Source organism: Onychomys torridus, chromosome 14 (assembly GCF_903995425.1).
Source record: "Onychomys torridus chromosome 14, mOncTor1.1, whole genome shotgun sequence".
NCBI classification, from domain to species: Eukaryota; Metazoa; Chordata; class Mammalia; order Rodentia; family Cricetidae; genus Onychomys; species Onychomys torridus.
The window spans coordinates 70,682,895-70,704,223 of NC_050456.1; the positions used below are offsets into that span (position 1 = coordinate 70,682,895).

The 21,329-nt window shown below is 40.9% G+C and overlaps 1 protein-coding gene across 3 annotated transcripts in view; it reads left to right on the forward strand.

Moving 5' to 3' along the window:
• The first annotated feature begins 1,054 nt into the window (after positions 1–1,054).
• Ppp4r4 (protein phosphatase 4 regulatory subunit 4) overlaps positions 1,055–21,329 on the forward strand; it is a 90,147-nt gene continuing 69,872 nt past the window's right edge. For 2 of the 3 annotated variants that reach the window (XM_036206039.1, XM_036206042.1), the window contains exons 1-2: positions 1,055–1,525; positions 2,951–3,024. In XM_036206039.1, coding sequence (XP_036061932.1) covers positions 1,403–1,525; positions 2,951–3,024 — 197 coding nt within the window. In that variant the 5' untranslated portion in view covers positions 1,055–1,402. Of the gene's footprint in view, positions 1,526–2,950; positions 3,025–21,329 lie in introns of those variants that run through there. The other variant, XM_036206040.1, reaches the window with a different exon arrangement.

Genomic DNA, 21,329 nt, shown 5'->3' on the forward strand with positions numbered 1-21,329 from the left:
CTCTTCACCCCCTTAGTCTTAAAAAAATTGTGTGTGTGCTCACCTGTGTGTGCATGCATGTAAGATGGAGTGAGTGTGGAGGTCAGAGAACATCCTGTAGGAGTCAGTTTTCTCCTTTTCCATAAGTGTGTTCAATCAGGTTGTCAAGTGTGGCAGCAAGCTCATTTACTCACTGAGCCATCTTGATCCCACACTCCCTTTCTTAAAAAAATGTATATGGTGTTTTGCCTGCATATAAGGTTGGCTGTGCACCATATGAGTGCATTGTCCAGGAGGTCAGATGCCCTGGAATTGGAGTTTCAGAAGGTTGTTAGCTGCCATGTGGATATGCTGGGAACTGAACCCTTGTCCTCTGGAAGAGCAGCCAGTGCTCTTAACAACTGCACCATCTCTTCAGCTCCTCACCAGCCTTATTCTTGCTAGAAGCAAATGTAAGCGAGTCAGCGTGCTCCTCTAGAGCAAGGCACTACTACACCAAGGTCTTAAGTATCTCTTTCCATCCACCATGCCAAGCACTAGCTCCGAGTACCCTAAGAAGAGCTGCACTCACAACCTGAACATGTCCAAGTTTCATTCTCAGGGGCCGACTCTTAGTTAAAGTCTTACTGACTTTTCAGGATTCAGTTTCTGTCTCTCTTCTAGGAGGTCATTTGGGACATTTCCCTTCCCCCCCTGTCAGCGCTGCAGGATTGCATTCCCATACACCGGTCCCCTACCCTCAGGCACACACTGCGCACTAATTGTCCGATTTGGCCACTCAAGTGTCCCTTAGGCCCCTGAGCTAAGCTAGCAGGGTTTGTCTGCGTCAGCAGCGGGCTAGCTGGGCAGAGCAGCCACCAAATAACCAGAGTTACTCTCACAGGTGCAGGACAGCCCCGCCCACCGTCCTGTCCCCCCCCCCGCTTCACTCTCATTGGCTCAGCCTGCCCGCGCCCATTCCCCGCCCCTAGCCCGCCTCCGGGCCGCCGGGAGGGGGCGGGGAGAGGGGGGGAAAAGGACACGCGGAGAGCTCTGCGCACGCGCCGAGAGGCGGGTTGCTGGCCTTGGGGGCGGGGCGAGGGCCGAGGGAGCCCGATGTGGGGCGCGTCGTTGCGAGGCAGTTGCGTCCTCCGGCGCGCGCAGCCCCCGGGCGGGGGCGGGGCCGAGGCGGCCGCTGAGGCGGCTCCCTGCCCTGGCCCCGCCCCCTCCGTGCGCCCCGCCCCCTCCACCCACCCCGCCCCCTCGGCGCGCTGCGCTGGGGCTCCCGCCGCGCTCGATCTCTCGCTGCCCGCGGCCTTTCGCTCCGCTTGCCCGCGGCCGAGAGCGGGACCCGAGAGTCCTTCTGGTGGGCGGCGCGGGGCTGCGCGCGTCCGGCATCCCGGGGCCGCTCGGGCCGGCCGGCGAAAGAGCCCCTCGGCGGTCCATGCATCCGCCGCCGCCCGCCGCCGGCGTCGCGATGGATTTCGGGCAGAACAGCCTGTTCGGCTACATGGAGGACCTGCAGGAACTCACCATCATCGAGAGGCCGGTCCGCCGGAGCCTCAAGGTGCGCAGGGCCGAGAGACGCTCCCCTCAGGGCTGCCCGCCCGACCCGGCGGCGTCCGACGGTCCCTCGGCGCTCCAGCGCCAGTCGCCGTGTCACCGCAGCCGCTACCGAGCCTCACTCTCCGCCGCAGCCCAGGGTCGGCCTGTCCTCGTTCCCAGACTGGAGGCAGTCCGACCCCTCGACTGAAGCTAGCCCCTTACCTTGACTGAAGACAGCCCCTTACCCTGACTGGAGCTAGCCCGGTCTCCTGACTGAGGCTAGCCCCTTCCTCTGACTGGAATTAGCTGGGTCCCTTGACTGCGGCCAGTCCTGTCTGGGAATTGAAATCAGCACTGTCTCTTTGGAATCAGCCCGGTCCCCCGACTTGGTCCCTCGACTGCGGCCAGCCGTGCGCCCCAGCCGTGCGCCCCACCCGGCTCCGGCCTCCCCAGCGAACGGCCAAGCCGCTGTTCTTGTGGCCAGCCTCCGTGTGCCCCTCATCCCCAGCCGGCTTCTCTCTGGGTCCGTGTTCCCAGGTTCGGGTCGCTGGCCCACCCTCGGGTTCACACAGCCCTACCTCCACCTCTCACCCGGATATCCCAGGTCCCATCCATTCATGGTCCTCCCCCCACCTCTGCAGACGATCCAGCTTGGGTCTCCTTGTGCCCAGGGCAGCATGGCTTCCCTTCACTTCCCAAAGAGAGGCACCCTTCCTAGAGTCGTCCTAGTTTAGTGTTTCAAAGCCTCTCTCAGTCCTTTGCTCCCATCCAGGGTTACCATGCATCCTTTTCCTCCCAGCATCTCCAGGATTGTAAGTGGGACCCTGCTTCCCAACTCCCTGGAAGGAGTCAACCTTCTGTTTGACCCCCACCCCTACCCCCAGGAGCTCCCCTACCCCACAGAGTCATCTCAGCCTTCTGAGTCACTAACCCTCATCCTCACAGACAGCAAAGCTGGTTTAAGGACCCCTTCCCTTCTCATCTGGCCACTCCCTCAATAGCTCTCTTGAACCTTTGATTGCCTTTCAGTCTAAGTTTATTCCGTTTCCACCCCAAGCTCCAAAGCTTGTCCTATTCAGTCCTATTCAGCAGTCTTCAATCCAGCCCCCCTTTAAAGCATTTCCTGGTGTGGAAAAATGCTGTAGAGTCTCATTCTGTTGGAGATAGAAATATGTGAATATAGGTATATCCACATGTGTTATATAGGCATATGAAGTTGATTCCTGTGAGGTCCTGCAGTCTATAAGTTAGAGTAAAAACAGTCCCCCCCTCCCAGCACCGAACTGGAGACCTTTGTGTTTGCTGGAACGTAGAAGAACCATCAGAGTCTGGATTAGTTGTCATTGCTATAATTGTGAAACTTTTTCACAATAGGGTCTTTCGAGGGTCTTTGGGAGGCAAGAATGACCAATGTTTGTATGTTTAATTTGCATATTGTACTTGACAGACACCAGAAGAAATAGAAAGATTGACTGTTGATGAAGACCTCAGTGATATTGACAGGGCTGTTTATCTGCTCAGGTATGTCTCAGTCTTTCTGTCAAATTACTGCTCTTTGCCTGTGGGGCAAACATGAACTGTTTCTGAAATGTCATGTTTCAATTGTCGTTGGTGTTCAGATTTACTCTCCCACTTGAAGAGAGTACTTTTGCATGCATCACAATTATGTTGTGAATTAAGTTAGGTTTGGGCTTATGAATTTGAGAACTGAAATCGAATAACATATCTAATTTAAAGTATATTGCCTGGAGGAGGAGAAGCAGAAAAGCTAATGGTTTGAATTGAATTACATCCTTTTAAAATTCCTTTCCAACTTTGCTCTGTTAGGATAGATAAGATTTAATGGTAGCTTGTGATTAATTTTTAAGTTTATTGTAGAATATGAATATTACATGCTATTTACTGTGTAGAAAAATATTCACAAATATAGATTTGTGCTCAGGAAATACTGTTTATATTAGTCTTGCAATATGGGCTTTATATTTCCTGAGAATTTTTTTTTTTTTTTTTAAATTAAATTGAGTCTACTCTCATTTAAGTTTCAGACCATCTTGAAGGCTCTATAGAATAGCTTAAGACAAATGGTTATGTTGTTGCTATATGTGTGTCTGAAGATTCTACATTGTATCAAACACAAAGGTCTTCAGTCCCGTGCCTGGGGAGTTGGGGAAGCCGGAGCAGGACTGTTCTTACTCTTGTAACTGGTAGACAGACTTCTTTCAGGACCTTGCTGCAATCAACTTCATATGCATATATGAACACATTAATACAAATGTTCTTAATCATTTAGAAAGGTAAATATATTGATGAAAAGTCTTCAGAAACAGAAAATGTCCTAGGCATTTGGTATATATTTAAGAATTATTTTCACTTGTGTGTATGTTTTTTCCTTTTGGTAAATTAGTATTCACTTCTGCTATTTGGAATCAGATTTTGAAAACTGCTGTTGCCTCCTACGATGTCTGTTCTTGTTTCCTTTGCTTAGGTCTACTTTACTAGTTTCAAGTGCTGGCCAGCTTCTTATTCTCTTCTTGATTATAGATGATAGATGGTATTTCCAGTCCCATGATAATTGTTGAATGATTATATAAGAAATTCCCTCTCTGAGATTCTTCCTCCTCCTCTTCCTCAAGGCCAAGGCCTTGCTCATGTGAAACAAACTGTTTACCACTGAACTGTATCCTTAGCCTCTCTCCAGGACTTTTCTTAATTATTATTTAGCTCCCTGTGGTAACCTGAGTTTCTGTTCTTACTGTGCATCAATATACCTACCATTCAGACCCTGTTGATCATGGTCTTCAATGGTATACTGAACAAAACCCAAGCTAAACAGATAAACCTACAGATAGTCAGACAGACAAACACAAACACAAGCAAGCAAGCAAAGCAAAGTGAAGGCGAGCTTGGTGGCCACACCTGTAATCCCAGTGTTTGGGGGAGGCTGATGCAGGAGAATTACTGAGAGTTCAAGGACAGCCTGGGCTACATAGGGAATACCAGGGCAGCCAGTGCTTCATAGTGAGACCTTTCCTACCAATTGGCTTTCACCATAATTATTCTTCTGCAAATGACTAGACAGTTGAAGAATACTGGATAAATTTCTCTTGATATGCAGCAGTTAATGGTTGAAAATAAGTTCTGCTTATTCCTGTGGCAAGCTTTTTTTTTCTTCTTTTAGTGTAAACCCTGGCTTATAATCAGGAAACTGAGAGTCTTACTTTACTTACTGCTGACAGCAGATACCTCATTCTAGATGTCATTGATAAACCTTTTTTTAAGTTTGCTTTTTTACTTTGCTTTTATTGTTGATTAGAGAACTAAGTTGTCTTTCTCTCTCTCTCTCTCTCTCTCTCTCTCTCTCTCTCTCTCTTTTTAGATATAGAACATAAGTTTCTTTTAGTTCTGGAACTTTATAAAAGCCTTATGAGACAGATCCCCCCCCCCCCCCAGTCCCCTTTTCAGAGAAGAGAGTTTAAAAAGAGATCACGTGTCTCCTTTAGTTTCTTATGGATAGGGGATCACTAGTTTGCTTGTGTGTGGGTTATCCAGCTAGGGTCTTCTTTTGTATTGCTACCCTCTTACTACCACCTCCTGGGGGCAGGGGGGCAGGGGCAGGGGGGCAGGGCAGGGGGATTTCTTTCAGGCTTGCCTCTGGAGGGATTATGGCAGGATTGCCTGAAGGCTTCTTTCTTCTCCAGGATTCAGAGGAGGGGACTGGGTTGTCTCATAGATGTATTCAAACTGTCTCTTTAAAGCTTGCTTTCTTATCTGCTCTCTTGGAGTGAGCTTTCTATTTTAAATAATTTATTCCCTTAAAATATTGTTCTGAATATTCTAGAACCTAATAGGGACTTATGTCTTTTCCCTCTGTGGATGATTTTCAGGTTTAATTTTGAGTGCTTCACTATTCCTAGTGTTGGATATGTATATTTACTACTTTTGTGTGTTATGTTTGCTTCTTTAATTATCTTATTGTGTATATTAAAACTCTTGGAATCCTATAAAATTTTTATTTTATGTATATGGATGTTTTTTCTGCATGTATGTCTGTGCACCACATGCAGTCAGTGCTTGAAGAAGGCATTGGATCTGATGGAACTGGAGTCCCAGTCCTCTGGAAGAACAGTCATTACTCTTAGCCACTGAGCCATTTTGGAATATTAATAATTCTGAATTAGAATTCAATCAAACATGTAAGCATCAGTAGATGAAACTTTACATTAATGGAGGTTCTCATAGCGTTTAAATTGAATCCAACATCCGGTGACAGACAAATTCACTATTTAGTCTGAAAGTGTGACAGGTCAGTTATCACTGCCATTTTAACAGAAAGTTTAGAATGTTATGATGCTTGAAGATTTAACACAGATGATTTTTATGGTTTTGCATAAATATGATGCTGATAGACCCATCTGTGGCATTTAGCACCGAAGCAAAACAACTTCCCAGTAGTCACAGCTTGTGTCTTAGTCAAACTCAGATCGCAGCATCTTTTTCCTGTTCTCTCTCTTCTGTGTGATTTTGGCATGTATTTTAGGAATGTACTCAAAAGATGTGAATAATTTTATTAGAGAAGAGTCTATGCATACTGTATTTTCATTAAGTAAATTTTCACTCATAAATCTTGAATTGTTTCCTATATAATCGTAGACCCTTAAGGCATTTAAAATCCTTGGTAAGTGTGACTTCTTTGGCTGTGCATTGTGATATCCTGTTTGTTCCTCTTTTTTTTTTTTTTTTTTTTGAGACAAGTTTTCTCTGTGTAGTCTTAGCTGTCCTGGAATTCACTCTTTAGATCAGGCTGACCTTGAACTTACAGAGATCCACCTGCCTCTGCCTCCCAAGCGCTGGGATTAAAGGCATACACCACCACTGCTTGGCTGTTCCCCATTTTTAAAAGTGGCTTTGCTGAACCATGTTTCATATTCCATATGGTTTTCTTCTGAAGTGAACAGTTAGTGGTTTTCATGTATCCACAGAACTAGGTAACTAACACTACTGTCAATTTTAGAACACATTTCATCTCCCATAAAGCTTGTACTTCTGAATCCTTCCAACTTTTGGGAGCTACTTACTAATCTGTTTCCTGTCTCCGTGGACCTGCTTATTCTGGCATTCCTATAAACGGGATGGTATATGATGTGGACTTTGAATCTGACTTCTTTTTAATCAATCAATTAATTAATTAATTAATTAATTAATTAATTAATTAATTATGTTCACAGAAGAGGGCGCAAGATCTCATTACAGATGGTTGTGAGCCACCATGTGGGTGCTGGGAATTGAACTCAGGACCTTTGGAAGAGCAGTCGGCACTCTTAACCTCTGAGCCATCTCTCCAGTCCCCGAATCTGACTTCTTTTACTTAGCAAAACATTTTCAAGGTTTATGATAGATCATCATTACTACATACCTTTTTGTTGGTAAATAGTGTTTGATTGCATAGGCATATAGTAGTTCTTGCTTAACTGCAGACCATATGTTTCAGGACCCCCTACTGGATGCTAAAATTGCAGAGTACTGAGTCCCAATATTTAATACATTTTCCATTGTTACTAAGCATAAATTTTGTAGTTTGAGATTAGACAGCAGTAAAATAAGCACAAATGTCTTTTTCCTTATCGTTTTTACAAAACTATCTTTTCTACCATTTGTTTTAGCAACTTTAGTATATAGCTTTTTTTTTTTTTTCTTTCTTATTGAGAAGTTCACCTTCTCACTTAAAGGAAGCACTTCATGATGTCTCACTGGCATATCCAAATTGCCAGCACTACTAGCTGTATGCTTTGGTCATTACTAAATAAAGAGTGCTTAAAGACACACACACATACACACACACACACACACACACACACACACACACACACACATTTTTATTTTTTGAGACAGGATTTCTCTGTGTAATAGCCTTGGCTGTCCTGGAACTCACTCTGTAGACCAGACTGGCCTCAAACTCACAGAGATCCACCTACCTCTGCCTCCCGAGTTCTGGGATTAGAGGTGTGTGGCACCACTGCCCGGCTGAATATATATCACTTAACACAGTATGTTTAAGTATATTTAAGTTGGCCAAACCCTAGAGGAATTAAGCAACTTGTGATTGTGTGTGTGTGTGTGTGTGTGTGTGTGTGTGTGTGTGTGTGTATGTGTGTATGTGTATGTGTATGTGTATGTGTATGTATGTGCATGCACGCGTGCAAGAGTGTGTCATGGGATCCTAGTCTATTAGTTATTGCTTTTGTGATTATAGGAAAGTTACTAAAGTTTTGGAACTTTGATTTTTTTTCATTTGCAAAGTGAAAATATTCCTTTCTTTTCCAGAAATGTGAACCGTGGGGAGCACTTAGCACACAGTGGGTACCCAGTTAATTCTAGCCTTCAGTCTCTTTTCTGCTTTCCCTGCTTCTCGAACACTCAGAGCTCAACATACATTTCAAAGTCAGAAAGAGGATAGTGCTATTGCTTTTTCCTTCCAATAATTTAATAAGTATAAGTAAGGTTATCAACTGCACTTTGTGATAGATATCTGGTAGCTTCCTTTGCTGGTAGTACTCACCAGAAACCAGACTCTCCACAGAAGCATTTTCAACTGAATGACAGTGAGATTGGCTGCAGATGTTTAGATATATTGCAAAGGATGCCCCATCTTAGCAATATGCTATTGATATCTTGCATCGAATGTGTTCATTAGGTAGTGTACCTAAGCCATCTTTTTATGTTGCTTACTTTTAGAGTCACTTGAAAGTATTTTACACGTTTTGCTGTGAGTTTCCAAGCATTTTGTACTCTGGCTGTCAAAGAAGTTCAGGGGTAATGAACATAGGGCAAGAAACTGTGATTCCCACTAAGAGCTCCACCTCACTCTGTTTAAAATCCCAGTGAGGTGGTAGCCAGGGGCAGTACCAATGTTTAGCTTTTTGTCATCTAGTTTTTGATTCTTATCTTTAGAATACCTATTCCTCTTGCTATCTTGTATAGAAAACTCCACTGCGTGCATATGTTTTAAAGAGCTTCCATTTCCTCACATATATTTGATTTTTTCATTATTGTGATTTCTAGTTTTGAGACCTTCTGCTGTTAGTGCCGTTTTAGTCATTTATGGTGAGGTCCTACAGTGTAGCCTGTTCTTTCTACTCTTCAAATTCTTATGGTAAAATGAATGAATTTGGAATCTCATTTAAAGAAGGACTTCGGGGTGTGTGTGTGTGGTGTTATCAAAACATTTTGAATGTTTTGAATATACAGAGAAATGCTCAAAGGTCATAAATATATAGCTTGTTGAACTTTCATAAATGAAGACAGCTAAGGAGCTAGCATCCATATTAAGAAATCAAGCATTATCTATTGGATTAGCCCAGTAGCCTCCCACAGATTCATTCCTTTCCCTCAGCTTCTTGATAGAAACCACAATTTGTTTTTGGTTTGTTTGTTTGTTTGTGTGCGTCTAGTCTGTTTTTGCTGACATTTAAAGAGAGGTTTATCTATATTGTCCCAAAGAGCAGTAAGCAGTTTGTTTTCATTGCTGTATTATATTCCTGTAGAAATGTACACAGCTTATGATGCCAATGATGGATGTCTACTTTGCTTCTAGTTTGGGGCTTTTATGCAGAATGCTGCTGTAAGTATTATATACAAATCTGTAGTAAATAGATGTATTTCTTTTAGTTATCTTTTCTAGAAATAGAATATTTGGTCATAGCATACTCCTATGTCCAACTTGAAGAACTGTCTAATGGGTTCTGAAGTGCTTGTCTCAGCTTCTATTTCTGTCAGCAGTGCATAAGAGGTCCTAGCTGATACATTTTCAGGAAACCAAGTGACAAACTTCCTAGCACACCAGAGATGACTGTCTGTTTACCAGCCTTCTTTGGGTGTTTCTGTCCTTTGTCCCAACTCCCTCACATCCTCTAGCTTCTCTTCTTCCCTATAGGAGAGTTTCTGTACACTTTCACAACTGATGCTTATTTTGCTTATGCTGTGTTTAGAAGACTCTTGGTTACAAGATATGAGACATTCTGTATATTTTTATCAGAAAAAGAAGCAAAGTGAATGTTTGAACTCTTTTTTTTTTTTTTTTTTTTTTTTCCTGGAAGTACCACCCTGGTCCCTGTACTTTTAATGAGCCCAAGAGGTCCCATTTTTAAAAATTGCTGAGGTGCCATCCTCTGTGAAACTGATGTCCAACTGATTGATCCTTTTACATAGAAATTTCAGGACTCCTCATATTCATCGTTTGTATAGGACCATTGTTTCCTGCATTAAGAGAGCATTATAGATGGAGCTCAGCTACTTGTCTTCCATCATTGCTAGTGGCAAATGACTTTAGTTCTTGTCAAACTATGAATTCCCTGTTGTGGAGAAGTTCTAGGTCTCTGAATATAAGAGATTTGGAGATGATCCCCATCTCTTTTTCCTTGTCTTCTGTTCTGAGGACAACTTCAGGAGATGTCTGCTTTCTTTTCCTCACATACTGAAGCTGCAGGAAGCTCTCGGTGGATCAGAAAGCAGAGAGGTCTCATGGGAGCTGCAGGAAAAGCTTCAAAATAAAAAGTGAACTATTTTCATCATTGTAAAAGTGACCCATATAATGTCATTGGAAAGGCCTGCCTGGAGTTTAATAGCATGATACTGTTGTGAGAGAGCTGGGCAAGCTTTCATCTTGTAAATTCAGTTATTTAGTTACTTATTAAAATACTTAGAAATTTCTATAATAAAACATCATAGAATTATTTAAAATAAATGATTATATACATTTGAATACAATATAGACCAAGTCATGAGCTATAATAAACAAATGTAAGTTTTATATACATGTATATTTTCACAAATAGCTAACCCATATATACTTTGGTGATGCAGGTAAGGATTGAATTTTATCCTAAAGAATACATAATGGGTTCCCAATAAACATTTTGAATTGTATTCCTTAGCTTGCAGCCTTAGTTGAAATTTACAATGGTTTCTTAGTGCTTGCATCAAAAATTAGTGTTTATTATACAGGTGATAGAAATCATATCTGTCTTCAAATATTTAGGGCTAAATGAAGGTCTTAAAATCATTGAACAAGTTCTATTGATCATTTAAATCTGTTCATCTTTTGACGTAGACATTTAAATTAGTACAGTATCTTTCATGGGCCATGTTGGCCGTCAGAAGTAGGAGGCAAGGTAAAATGCTAAGACTTAGTTTCTTATAGTCTCTGTTTCTGCCATATCCTCATAAGACTCTGGTGTATGATAATTACATCACAATTGTTGAGTATCTTATCTTGTTGAATATCTTGATCATAGGCCTCATAATGTAATCTTCCTTCCAATCAGAGATGTTAATAAGGGAAGAGATTTGTAGTGCAGCTAATGGTTACTTTATAATGAATCTTATGAATTTAAATAGAAACATACCAAATATTTATCAAGCATTTACATGGTAGGCTTCTCCTAATACAGATGTATTCAAGGAAGTCATTGTTTAGGAAGCAAATGAATTTTATGGATTTTTAATGGCATAGAAGTCATCCCTAATTCACAAGTATTTTTATCATTGACAGTCAGTCATACGTGGAGACTAAGGCTTACTTACTTTCTTTGATAGACCTTGAGTAAATTGTGTCTCTTCTCTGAGCCCAAGCTTTTCCTAATCTAAGTAGGACTAGTAATACCTACATTGTAGGATAGGCGAAAGGATTAGAGGGAATGTACATAGGTGGCACTGGCTTGATCCAGAATTGTGTGTTCAGCAAAAGGGGATTTTTACTCACCTTTTAAATCACCTGTTTTCAGGGCACAACATATTTCGCTTTTGATACAGAGGAAAATTTCTACCCAGAAATTTGTGTAGTCAGAGTTTTCTGTCCAGATTTCTAGGTTGCAATATCCACCCCCTCCTACAATTTTATGAAAATAACTTTATTGAGATATACTTCAAATAAACTAATTATACAGTTTGATGATTTTGAAAAGTAGATTCCTTGTATGACCAGCATTTCAATCAACATATAGAAGAACATTTACACTGGTGTCATTTTGCAGTTAATCCCTCCCCTGACCCTAGGCAACCACTGATGTTTTTTGTGACTGTTGGTCAGCTTTACTTGTTCTAGAATGTAGATATGTGTTTTCATATCTCTTGGAGAAGCACTTTAGAATGGAATGCAACGAGTCATCGCCGAGTATATTTTTTCATTTTTATAGCTTTGAGATACAATTGCTATCCAGTAAGCTGTACATATTTAAACAGTGAAATCTGGTAAGTATTTATACATATACTTATCTGTGAAACTATTATGACCAGGTAATAAACATATTAGCCATCCTAGAAAGTGATTTTGTATTCCTCTGTCATGATTTTTACCTGTCCCAAGCTCTTCCTCCACTCAGGACAACTGTTGATCTCTTTTCTGTTGCTGTAGATTAGTTTTCAATTTCAGGGATCTTATGGACATGAAAGTGAAGATTATCTATTCTTTTTTGAGCTTCCTTTATTTGATATAATTACATTGATGTAACACAAAATCTAATAGGTCTTTTAATAAAAAAACTGGGAGCCTAATGTTGGGGTAAATGCTGAAAGATCAGAGAGACAAAGGAACAAGAAGCCACTGCCACTTCTCACCTTTAGGACTCCTCAACCTCCAAAGCCTCAGCCAATAGGGCTCTAGCTGAATGAACTTCCTCAGCTGAAAAGTTCCTGTCTAGTTCTAGTTCGCTTCCCAAGTACTGGGATTAAAGGTATGTGTCACCACGGCCTGGCTCTGTTTTCTCTCCTAGACTGAGTCAATCTCATGTAGTCCAGGGTGACTTTGAACTCACAGAGATCTAGATGGATCTCTGCCTCCTGGGTGCTAGGATTAAAGATGTGTGCCACCATTGACTGGCATCTATATTTAATGTAGTGGCTTGTCCTGTCTTCTGATCTTCAGGCAAATTTTATTAGGGTACACAATATATTACCACATGTTGAAATTCATAATTTTTCATGGATATGAGACATTTTGTTTATCCATTCATCAGTTGATGAACTTTTGGGTATTTTTTGGGGGCATTTGTGTAGTTTTTGAGTGTTAAAAAATAAGTGACTATAAACATTAATTTACAAATCTTTGTGTGAACTAGGCGTGGTAGCACATGCTGTGGTCCTACAATGTGGGAGGTTAAAAATAAAAACAGGAGGATCAGAAGTTCAAGGACAGTCTCAGCTACATAGTGAGTTTGAGGTTAGCATGAGATACATGAGACCCTGTTTCATTTGTGTGTGTGTGTGTGTGTGTGTGTGTGTGTGTGTGTGTGTGTGCGCGCGCGCACTGTCCTTGTTCACTGTTAAACACCTAGAAGTGGGGTGACTGGGTTGTATGAAGGGTCTCTGCTTACACTTTTATGAAATAGCTAAACTACTGTGGAGTGATGGTACCATTTTATGTCAGCCTGTTTGAGTATTCTTCTTAATTTTAAGCCATGATGATGCATATGTAATGATATTCCATAATAATCATAATTTGGATTTCACAATGGCCAGTGGAAGTCATGTGTGTTAATGAAGCAGCCATAAATAAGCAATCTTTTTTGGTGATGTGTCTATTTGAATCTTTGCTCATCATTGGACATCCTTTCCAAATATTTTCTTCCAGCAAGTGACTTGCCTCTTGATTTTCTTAAGCGTATCTTTTGAAAAGTAGTATCTTTTAATTTTGTTGAGGCATAGCTTATTGATGTTTTTCTTTATCATTACTTCTTTCTAGGTCTTATTTAGGAGATCTTTCCCTAATAATAGGTCACCGTTTTTTAAAAAAGAAATTTTAAGAATTTAGCTTTTTTATTTTAGATCTATGCTCCATTTTCAGTTAAATCTTAAAATTCTACAAATATTAGATGTAAATGCTATAAGGATTAGAGTTAATGTTTCTTCAATATGACTTTAGTAAGGGCCAATTTGCTTTTGTAAAGTCAAGTATTTGGATTCTGTTTCTGTCACCTAAGCTCTTCAGTTGCTGTGTTTCCTGGTTCAGGTGTTCAAAGTGATAGGCTGAGCCTGAGAGAACCTATCCTTTTGATTCTAAGATAAGGAGATTGGACATCAGTTTCATATTCCAACCACTAGGTGGTGCTAACAGAGATGACTGTGGTGTGAACAGCAGGATGAAAACTGCCAAAGTGGACAGGAAAAAGCCTGTGGGGCCTCAACCCCAGACAAAGAACCATAGGGAACTGAGGAAAACTGGGAGCAGGGGAAGTGATCTTTCCCAGGGATGAGCACAGCAATGTATTGTCTAGTGTCAAAGTATATATGAGGTAATAGATAAGTTAATTAGCTTGATTCTGGTATCCACTCTACAATGTGTACATTTCTCAAAGCATCCTGATGGCGCTCTCTCTCTCTCTCTCTCTCTCTCTCTCTCCCTTCCTCCCCCCTTCTCTCTCCTTCCCTCCCTGTCTCCCTCCCTCCACCACTCCCTCCCTCCCTCCCCTCTCTCTCTGTGTATGTTTATAAATTGTCAATTTACCTTATAGGAGGTAAGATCTCACTATAGTGTATATCTTGAATGCACATAAATTTTGTCAGTCATACCTCAGTTAAGCTTAAAATCCCTCCTTTTTATAGGTTACCTAGGATATTTGTATTTAATATATTAAGAGAAATGGTAAACTTGCCTAAAATAGTTATTTTACTGAGGAACATCAAGAAGGAAATTGATGTTCTCTTAAGGAAAACATGCAGGTGTGAAGTGAAGAAATCATGAAAGATCTTAGAGGACCAATAGGTAACTGTTTTAATCAGATTCTTGCTTTGTGGAAATCATGCTTTCACCCTGACAGTTGGTTGACTTTGAACGAGCTTCATAGTTGCTGTCTTTACTGTTACAAAGTAAAGGCCATGAGAGAGGTTATTGGTATTTCTAAATCCCTGTTTAACTCCCACATTCTATTATGTCCTATTGTTTCTTGTCCTTCATGTCACAGATGGCTGGCTGAAGGTCTCTTTGTTCTTTTGGGGTAGAAATCATGAGCAGGCAAGAGGAGCAGCTCCCATTGTGTTGATGTCCCTGAGCTCCTGAGTGCCAGAGGCTTATAGGCCAGGCTTTCAAACCTAGAGCACATAGCTCTACAGCCCCAACAACTAGGGACTCATGGCTCCACACTTTCTAGGCCACAGACTGACTTACAGCTTGGTGCTCAGGTCAGTGCTTTACTGCTTTGGGCTGTGAATGCCTGTGGTTCCTTGCACCCAGCAGCTAGTTTTGCAGCCCTTGAACTTGGGGTGTTGGTGCCCTTGCTTCTTAATCCTTGGCAGTCCTCTAGACCCTCTTTCATTAACTCTGGCTGCATCCTTCCCTCTCTGGTCTCTTTTATTCTGCTGTCCTTTATTGTCACATTCCTTAGTCTGTACTCTCTGGAACTCTGAAGCCACCTTCTAACTGCTGAATGAATAGGGTGACTTGGGTTCTTTTGAATGTTGCAGGTTTTAGTTGCTGCTTCAGAGTGCTTGGGGCTGAAAGCCCAAGGGTTCATCTATTAGTATTACCAGCTCAGTCTGCTCCACCTGTAGTAAAAACTTCAAGTAGTCAATTCAAGTCCATTTGAGAGAAACCTTTACTGGAACCTAGTGTTGCAACACAAGGAACAGTACACCAGAGACTCAGTCTGAGAAAAGTAAAAAAAGCATGTTTATATAGCCATAAGAAAAAGTGAAAAACAGCATGTCTGTATAGCCATGGGGGTGTGACATGCTTGTGAACAGCCTGTCACCAATCACAGTCTTACTTCACAGTACCCAGCATTTAGTCCCAATAGCATGCTTTACATACACACTGATCATGATAAGCACCAATCACAGGCCTTTTGATGAGTCAGTGAGGAGGTGCTCCTTTCCCCATCTTAAGTGAGATAAGCTGCAGAGTATGTGAAATCATCTAATTCACTGAGGCTTATTGTCACTGCGTGTTGTCTGGAGTGGTTGTTCCATAGCAAAGCCTCCTGAAACAGAAATCAGGACTTCAGCTGCCGCTGTGGTGTTCCTGACAGTTGGAGTGGCGCTTCCTTAGAACAATCATAGAGTGTTCAAAGCAGCCAGCTGCTGTGATGCCAGTTCAGATGATCGTCAAAGAGAGGACTTCTTTTTTCTTTAAACATTTATTTATTTATTTATTTATTTATTTATTTATTTATTTATTTATTTATTTATTTATTTATTATACAATGTTTGCATGTATGTCTGCAGGCCAGAAGAGGGCGCCAGATCTCATTACAGATGGTTGTGAGCCACCATGTGGTTGCTGGGAATTGAACTCAGGACCTCTGGAAGAGCAATCAGTGCTCTTAACCTCTGAGCCATCTCTCCAGCCCGAGAAAGGACTTCTTAAACAATTTTTTCTTTACTCATTTTCATGTGTGTGCATGTGTGCATGTATACATGTCATAGCACACATGTGGCAGCCAGAGGACAGCTTGTGAGAATTGGTTTCTCTTTCTCCCATTTGGGTCCTGGAACTTGAACTTAGATTGTCAGGTTTGATAGTAAGTACCTTAACCTGCTGAGCCATATAACTGGCCAGGAAGGGACTTCTTGATTGACAGCTTTAGGCAACCAGACACAAGCTTTTGTAAGCTGTCAATCAAGTGGCTTCCTGGACTCACCCCTGAAAGCTTTTGACCAGTTAAAAAAATCAAAGGAGGGGCTGGAAGGATGGTTAAGTGGTTAAAAGCATTTACTGCTTTGGCAGAGGTTCCTGGTTTGATTCCTAGCAACCACATATGGCTCACAATTGTCTGTAACTCCAGTTTTTGGGTAACTAATGCCCTCTCCTGGCACTGCACACCTGTGGTATGCATGCATACATGCAGGGAAAACATTCATATACGTAAGTTAAAAATAAATAAAAAAAATCTTAAAAAAACCACCAAAAGATGCTTACAATAATGACTGCATGAAATGGACATTCTTTTAAAAAGTTAGCCTATGTTGACTTTACCAAGTAAGGGTTCTGTACAAGGTTAGAATGTACTTTGGTATTTCCCTATTACTTTTTCTTATCCCTCCCTTGTCAATGCATATTCCTATAAAAAAGTTTTCCCCATCTCCTGTATTCTACACATGAGAGAAAACGTGCAGTACCTGTCTTTGTGAGACTTTTATTTCACTAACATGATGATTTCTAGCTCCTTCCATTTTCCTGCAAACAACATAATTTCATCTTCCTTTATGGCTTGATTATATATAATATGTCTCACATATATCACAAAATGATATATACAATGAATCTTCATCCATTCATTCATTGATGAGCACCTAGGCTGTTAGTAGTGCATCCTTAAATATGAGTTTGTTGGTCCCCATAGTAGCTGATTTTGATTCTTTTAGGTATATACACAGCAAAGGAAATTCACATTCCTCACAGTACCGAACAAGGCCCAACCCCCAGCCCAAAGCCCTAGGTGAGGCTTTGATGTGTCTCATTAGCATTATGGAGAAGGAGTCCTTGTTCCTTCCACACAGCTTTTCCAGACTGACTTGGTTGACTCAAGATCTCTTAAGTGTTATAATTGATTTGTTTGTATTGCATTTCTTCTGACTCAGTTCCTTATTTACTGGCATATCAGTCAGATGAGCAGACAGGAACTATTATGTGTTATTTGGACTCTATGTGGGTCATGTTATCCACTCTGGATTTTAGTCATCATCTCCATGATATCATTTCTAAATCCGGGCTGTAGGTTGCTGTCCCTGACCTTTTTCCCCTTCTGAACTTTAGGCCAAGATACTTGGTTGGCTCTCTGGTGTTGTACTTCCACAAGGTGTCTCCCCTAGAATGTCTTGCTGGCCTTCCAAATGTGAAATGGAATTCACTTTTTAGTCTAAAAGTGTTTACTTGTTATTGAAGCCTGACTATCCTTTTGTATCATTTCAGTTGTATGCTCTTCCTTTTCCCATCAGTACTCTAAGTACCCAGCCACTAATTGCTACGTGACAGTCTATTCTAGGCATAAAGCATTATTAAGTTGTGCTAGAAAATTGAGACCAGTGCCTGGTAGTCAGCATTTCTGAATAAGTACTTCCTTCAAGTGACTCCATCAGTCCACTTGTCTGCTGTAGTTCAGGAATTGGGCCTTGTCCTCTTCCTGCAGTAGTTACTTGCCACCTCATTTTTATAGGTGCCAGGCTTCAGGTCTCTGTCTTCCAATGGTTGCTTGCCATGTTACTTTCCCTTCTGAGCTTTTCTCTTACATCATCTTGCTTAATCTGCCCATCCTGTTAAGCAGTAACATCAAAAATATTTTTTTGGAAGCATTTAAAAAGGATTTTCCTTGAAACGTTTTTAGTTAATGGGGAAATCAGAAGCTTGTTAAAAAAACCTAATGGGAAGAGCTTCCAGAAACCTTCCTATTTTCCATACCTTTACACCTTCAGTACTAGCACTCTAGCTCAGGAATGAAAGACCTTCAAAACCTCCCATTTACTCTACAAACACTACAAAACAACGATCTTCACTATTATGCTTTTCTGCCCATATCCTCACCAGTAGGAATACATTTTAAATTGGGATTGGCTCTATACAAGTGCACGTTTGTGTGTGTGTGCTTATTAATACATGTATTTATAAGGAAAATTTAACAGTAATTATTTTATGTCTATGTCTAATAAAATATCAAAGCTAACACCAAATATAATCTTAATATGGAACTACAAAATGGGAAAAATTCAAAGTAAATTACATAAAGATAAGATTTAATGATAGCTCAGGTGTTCTTGTATTTTATAAGTTAGTTCCATTTCAGGTAAGTGGAGATTTTATCCTATGTAGAGTGTTGTGAGGTGTGAGGAGAGGGAAGTTTAAGCTATTTCTGTGATGTGTATTTGAGAGTCAGAGGGCTGTTTGCATCTCTGGTAAAAAGAGGAGCTGGAAAACCAGCTTGGTTTCAGGTAGTTGAGGCCATTCCATGGCCAGTAGTCTTTTTGCACCCAATGATGTGTTTAATAAAGTTGAGTACTGTGGCTCTTTATAACAAACACAAACCCCTGCAAACATAGCATTCTGATAGCAGGAATCATCAGTAAAATAATTTGATATTACTAAATAAACCATCTGATAACCCTTGTGGCAGTATCAGCTGAGATCCTTGTTTTTAGTGGAATTGGGGATCAAACCCAGTTGTGTGTGCTAGGCAAGTCCTCTCCCATTGAGTCAGTCCCCAGCCCAGAGAACTTATTTGAAAAAGATTGACTGTTAATCTGCTTCTTAGAATGGGATTGTGACCTGAGGGGATACACAGCCATAGATTATGGACTTAGAAATTGTAGGGTGAAATCTTGCCTGAAATCTTTACTCGTTGACAACTTTGAGTGAGCCATTTTCCCTTCCGTGGGTCTCAGTTTACACAAATGTAAACTATTATCAATATATTTCATCTATAATGTAAAGATTAATGAGATACCGTAGGGATAGTATTCACCTCGTGTAGTAAGCAGGGCCTTCAGTGTTAATTTTTCTTGTACTCTTGCTTTAGTTATGTTAAAATATATATATTAATTTTTTGTGATACTAAGCATGGTCATTATAATCAGGTTTGATGGTTCTCTGACTTTATGAATCTTTTAAGGTGTTGTTTTGAAGATTTAATGTTGATTTTGATGAATAAAGAAATAAATAACTATATAAAGTTTAGTTTTTGTTATGCTCTCAAAGCAAGGTGGGTTTAGCATGCAGTTCCTCATGAATTCAAACACACTATCTCAGTAGTTTCTGTGTTGTGTTTTGACCCTAAATGAGAGCCACTAGGAAGGGCTCCTTGCCTCTGTAGGAGCTCAGGTCATTTAAACCTGCACTTAGTCAAGTCTCAGATACAGTAGTGATGATGTCATCCCATCTTTTGTGGGTAGCAACCACTTTACTTCTTTCTTTACTAACTGGTTTAGGAATAAGTAAACTATATAGATTGTTTAGGCTAGGAAAAGAGAGGACAATATGCTGTATTGTTAATATTCTTATCATAGGACTCTGTCTTCCCTTTCCCTTTTAGATGGTTAGAATAGGGTACTGGACTAGTGACAATGCTTTAAGAATATAGATTCATTGTAATTGCTGGGGATCAAACCCAGAGTTCCTTATATGTTAGGAAAACATTCTGTCATTGAGCCACATCCCTATCTTGATCTATTGCAACTTTGTGGGATTGGACAAGGTTTTATAAACTAGAGCAGGTAGCCTCATTTTGAGAGACTAACAATAATGTTTCTGAATTTTCCCTCTTTCCTTCCCTCCCTCCCTCCCTTCTTTTCTTGATAGAGTCTCACTATGTAGCCCAGGCTACCCTTGAGCTTCTATCTTTCTCATTCTCTCTGTTCCTTGATATTATAGATATATGCCCTCCCTGCTCAGACACACACACACACACACACACACACACACACACACACACACACATGCACACATGCACACACGCACACACACATACACCAACCTTCCTTCCTTCCTTGGTTGTCTCAGATTGATTACCACTTTGTGTATTCTTCCACAGTAGAGTCCTGCATAGCTTAGCTTAGGAGCAAGAGTGGAGTGAATAAAGTGGAAGGAGAGGTTTGATTTTGGTTATACAGTCAGTTTGTATTAGTTACTTATCTTGTGGCTGTGATAAAACACTTGGTGGAAATGGCTCAGTGAAGGAAGAATTTATTTTGACTCATAGTACAGAGGGATGGTGGGAGAGGTAGAGTAGTGGGTGGCTTCATTTGTTGGTGGGGGGGACTTGTGGCATGCTACACCATGGTAGCAGATGTGAGCAGAGGTAGTTATACCAGAACCTTAGATGGGCTGTAACCCTCAAAGACTGGCCTCAAGTGTTCCACATCTGCCACCTATGCTCCATCACCTAAGTGTCTAAGGCCTTACCAAATAGTACCCCCATCTGGTGACCAGGGGTCCCAACATGAGCTTATATATATCTGCACATCCAACCGTAGCAGAGGCTGTGTAATGTAGTGATTGGCAGCATAGGATGGATGGCTTTGGAACCTTTATCTTCCTAAAGAGAAAATAGAATGTAGCCTGTGATAGTATTTATTCACTTGATAATTGTGAGAATTAGCCTATGTGAAAGTAAGTCAGGTGTTTATTAGCACAGTGCCTAGCATATAGTGTAGCAGACACTATTTTATCTTGTTATTAGGGGGAGAAGCAAAGAAAAAACATTTTTGGTGAAAGTTTAACTGATGTAGTAGTGAGGGCAAGGTTGGTACTTGAAGAAAGAAAACCAGGAAGAATGCTAATGTCAGGAACTGGAGAATCCAGAGCTGAGGAATTAGAATTGTGATGAGTGTGAAACTGGTCTTAACCATGGAAAAAAAAGCAAAGTCTAGGGTTCTGGCCTGCAAGCAGATCAGAACTGAAGGTTCTGGGCATGGTAATAGGTTCCAGCTTTTGACAATGACAGTGGAATGCGGATGTGAAATAGAGGCAAATAAGTATTTACCTTATGCCCATGTGCCAGGTATGGGAGTGTATAAGATCTGGGCAAAACATCCTTGACTAGAGGAGGTTGGAAACTGCCAGTTGGTCACTTAGTCACCTGAATGGTGTTTACTATCACAGCGGAGGGCGTGGCAACAGTGTCAATCAAACTTTATTGTAGTAACAAATGCTTGAGTTTTCATGGGCTTAATGTATCACCGAAGAGGCTTTTTAAAATAGGTGCATCTCCCAAGGGAAAGCAAATAATTAGTAACACTAATTTAGAATTTGAAAGATAGCTGTCCTACATCCATTTATTTGGTCTTATATTTTCTCTTCTTCCCTTTTTAACCTCTAGTGTACAACTTAGATGATTAACCCAGTTCTTTTC